Below are 4211 nucleotides of genomic sequence, written 5' to 3'. Positions count from 1 at the left end.
CCTTCATAAGTTTCTCATAGTGATTGCAACTGGTTCCCCTTTAACAGCAAATCCCAGAAAATTGTTCACTATATTTCCAGGTCTAAAATAATATCACTTTACAAAACATTTTCTAACAGAAATCAGTCCTTTTCACTATAAATGATGTAAAGCTAACGCAAACCAAATGAAATGGGCTGTTAAATGGCAACCGTAATGTCAACTTGTCAACATTGAACTACTACTCTACATGGTAACGCCAAGTTGCCAACATTCAACAACTACTCTACAAGGTAGCGCTCTATAACACTTAACCAAGAGAGAAAAAGGCTAAATATAAGATTTGTAAACATTCTAAATATACCAATTCTGTAAATTTTTCATAAAGCTAAACATTAGTGCACTAATAATGAAATTTCTTTCATGTTAAGACATGCTAGAAATATTATATAAGTGTCCTTCTATGTCTGGAATAAAACCTTTATCCAACATTTCCAATCTTACAATATCGTAGGTAGTTCGATTCGGATTCAAACCTCTTTCCAACATCTCATTAAGAAGCCTGTTTGCGTCCTCTAGCTTGCCTGTTCTACAAAATCCTTTAATCAGCACATTATATGTAACAACATTTGCCCGCTTCCCTTCTTTCTCCATCTGGGTCCTGACCTTCAATGCTGCCTTCACATTTCCCTCCATGCAATATCCATCCATCAATGTATTATACGTTACATGATTAGGTTTGACACCAACGTTGAGCATTTCACTAAGCAGTTTTTCTGCCTTACTTGTTTCATTGTCTTTGCAGCATCCATCTATTAAGATGTTATATGTTATAATATCAGCTTTCAGGTCATAGGTCAGCATTTCTTTAAGAAGATCCTTTGCAGCTCTTGCGTTCTGGTTCCTGCACAAGCCTGCAATTAAGCAATTATAGGTTGAAACACTTGGAAAAATCCCTTCTTCAAGCATCGATTTATGCAGAGCAAATGCATCTTCCATCATCCCGTCTTTGCAGAATGTATCAATCAATGTATTAAATGTTATTGCATTGGGTACCAAACCTTGCTTAGCTATATCATCAAAGAGTTTTCTTGCTTCCTTCGTCATCTTCCTCTTACAAAGCCCATTAATAAGAACATTATAAGTAACAATATTTGGCTTCAAACCTAAGCCATCCATCCTATCCCACAAAGCAATGGCCTCATCTAGCTTCCCGTTATTAGATAAACCATTTATCAGTGAGTTATAAGTAACTAAATTAGGTTTTAGTCCCATCCTTTGCATCTCTTCTAAAGCCTCCTTTGCAGCCAACACATTCTCATCCTTACAGAAACCATCAATAAGAGAATTAAAGGTGATCTCATTTGGGGAAATTTTATTAGCAAGCATTTCCTTCAAAATGGCATCAGCTTTGTACATTTTTCCAGCACTGCCCTTCTTGCAATGCCCATCAATCAGAGTGTTATAAGTAACTACATTTGGAGAAAATCTCCAGGCTTTAATGTCTTCGATGACATCCTCCGCCTTATTCAACTTACCAGCTTTACAGAGACCATTGATAAAAATATTAAAGGTTGTCAAGTTAGGCTGAATTCTCCTCTTTATCATCTCCTTGTACACGTATTCCATTTCTCCTGTTTCATTCTCCTTCACCAAACCACTCAACAACGAATTACATGAATTCAGTGATGACTTATATCCATAATCATGAGATCGCCTAAATGTTTCACAGGCAGAGTGAATTTCTAAATTTCTTGCATATGCTAGGATCAACATATCAATTATTAGAGCATTTGTACAAGGCCGGACACCACCCAACAAGAGAGAGTGAAAAACAGAAGAAACTGTATGTTTCTCGTTCTTCACAAATTTATCCAAAAAGGACCTGACTTTAGAGTACCTTTTTGAATTTGCTAGAAGATGTAAAACTTTGGCAGTAGTTTCAAGACCATATGAAATTCTGAACTCTTTCTGAGACCACTGAAAGAACCTTAAAACAAGCTCTGAATCAACCTCCGCATTGAACAATTGATCAATGAATATTGCAGGTTTGGTTGTTCTAAAAAGGGGTCTGAGCTCTGACCAGTGTTGTTTACTCAACAGCTCTGAAATTGTAGATATGCTCAATGGCTGAAAGACTAAACCTGTGAGTTAAAATATAGAGCACAAGCAGGATAACTAAATTATCTGCTGATGAGGAGATATGATTATGTCAAAGGGACACATTAGCATTAACTTAGAGAAGATTAATGAATAAACGCTTTCCATTTTTTTAGATTATAATGTTATAGATACAAGATAACAAAAAAAGTCACAACAAGAGTAGTTAATGATATTAACATTTATCAAGAATTGATGGAAACAAAGAGAAAACAGTCAAAAGAAAACATATCAAGCAATTAAAATTTTGATGTAATAATAACAATAAAAAAACATGAAGATTTGAGAAAAATAATAAAATCCTAAGCATAACATGGATTATTTACTATTTTATACTTACGCTGAATCACAGTTACAACTTATGGGTGGAAAAAGTTTTCATACCTTCAACAGATCCAGTAAATTTGTCTATTATCATTGATGGCAAACATAAACTGCAATGAGTTGTGTTTGTATCAGAAACAGAAGAATACATCAGAACTATTAAAACAACCCATAGATAATTGGTATATATCGTCAGAGCAAATCAAATTAAGCATACTTTTTATTCACTAGAGATGATTGAATTTGTTTTCGATGATCAGTGTTTCATTAATATTTTCTTGTTTGATGGTTTAGTACACTCTATATAGTTGAACCTTGATCAGTATTGCTAAGGTTGTCAAACACCATAATTTACATAAACTCAGTAACTATAAGTAGAGAAAATTAGATCATACTTGGCATACACATGTAATACACCATAAATAATATGCCATGGAGATTGTAGAATGGTTATTTTCCTAAAATAATATTATATAATAATTTACAGCCCATTACTCATACAACAAAACACATATTATATCTTATAATCGTTTCAAGACGCAATCTAAAAACCAAATTATATCAAAAAGAAAGATACGTCAATGGAGGAGAATAACATAACACAGCCCAGAAAAATAGAAAATATAAATTATTATAGCATTACCATGGTTATCAAATTCGCGAGTCAACGAGTTGACTCGTCCGAGTTTACGTTTCCACATACCTTATCGAGTTAACTCGGTAGTAAACTCGGTTTTTGAGTAAACTCGGCAGACTCGGAGCAAATTCGGTGAACTCGTTCAAACTGGAGAGTCTGCTCCGCGAGTTAGCGAGTTCAGTTGGGTTTTCGTTTTAAACCAAAACGGTGTCATTCTGAATGGGGGAAATTAAATGGAATAAACTCACTTTAGGTTTCCCGTTGCGTTTTGGTTTCAGTCACATTCGTTGCGTCTTCTCTGGTGCGGAGGTGGTGCGTCTTCTCTGAACGAGTGCGGCGGTGGTGGCGATCGAGCGGAGTAGGTCGCGCGGTGGTAGCGATTGGGCAGAGGACGTCGCGCGGTGGTGGTGGTTCGTGCGGTGGTCGCAGGTTGCAGGTCGACGGTGTTCCGGGGGTGCCGTTGGGTGGTGTGGAGTTAGAGTTCCATTGTGATTAAGGTTACTAGGGTCTTTCTCTTTTATTGGGCTGCAGAAGACAAGAATACAAGATGGAATCCAAATTGGATTTCTTTCATTGGCAAATGCTTCCTACAGCCAATAATTTTTAACCTACACCCAACATATTTTTTTAAATTTCAAAAATGCCCTTAATTCCGAAAATAAAAATTTAGAATTGAAAATAATATATTCCGAAAAAATAAATTCAAAAGTGATTATTGAGTTCTGGAAATAAAAATCCAGAAAAAAAATTAAAATTCTATTTTGGATAAAAAAATCCAAAATTGAAAAATAATACATTCTGAAAAAAAAAATCTGAGAAAGAAATTATTGTGTTTTGGAAATGAAAATCCGAAAACAAAAATAAAAAACTTATTTCAGATAAAAAAATCCGTAATATAAAATTTTGTTCCAAAAAAAAAAGTCTGTCAGAAATTTTTTTTAAGGACAGTTTCGTTTTTTTCGTTGAGATCGGGTGCAGTGATATGATATTGCCTTTTTTTATTTAATTGAGGTGCATATTTTGGAAATGCTTTTTTTTTTTAATGAGAAAATTTTTGCGTAAATTTTATTTTGTTTGGTCAGAAATTGGATTTGGAGCTGTGTATATTTTA

The 4211-nt window shown here is 34.6% G+C and overlaps 1 protein-coding gene across 7 annotated transcripts; it reads right to left on the bottom strand.

Annotated features, from left to right (window-relative positions):
• Window positions 1-289: 289 nt before the first annotated feature.
• LOC137810503 (Pentatricopeptide repeat (PPR-like) superfamily protein) lies at window positions 290-3719 on the bottom strand. Of its 7 annotated transcripts, none has more exons than XM_068611832.2 (4): window positions 3349-3719; window positions 3167-3256; window positions 2524-2573; window positions 290-2123 (listed from the first exon to the last, which is right to left on the bottom strand). In XM_068611832.2, exons 3-4 carry the CDS (start codon window positions 2555-2557, stop codon window positions 406-408), a joined length of 1752 nt encoding a protein of 583 aa, XP_068467933.1. In that variant the 5' UTR covers window positions 2558-2573; window positions 3167-3256; window positions 3349-3719; the 3' UTR covers window positions 290-405. The 7 variants fall into 7 exon arrangements, 6 of the variants coding, with proteins under 6 accessions (XP_068467933.1, XP_090154314.1, XP_068467932.1 ...); XM_090298188.1 differs by having other exon boundaries at window positions 3107-3256; window positions 3349-3590; XM_068611831.2 differs by having other exon boundaries at window positions 3167-3678.
• Window positions 3720-4211: the final 492 nt, after the last annotated feature.

This window comes from Phaseolus vulgaris, chromosome 2, assembly GCF_051622355.1.
Source record: "Phaseolus vulgaris cultivar YP4 chromosome 2, ASM5162235v1, whole genome shotgun sequence".
Taxonomy (NCBI): domain Eukaryota; kingdom Viridiplantae; phylum Streptophyta; class Magnoliopsida; order Fabales; family Fabaceae; genus Phaseolus; species Phaseolus vulgaris.
This window is presented reverse-complemented; position numbering and strand designations above follow the sequence as displayed.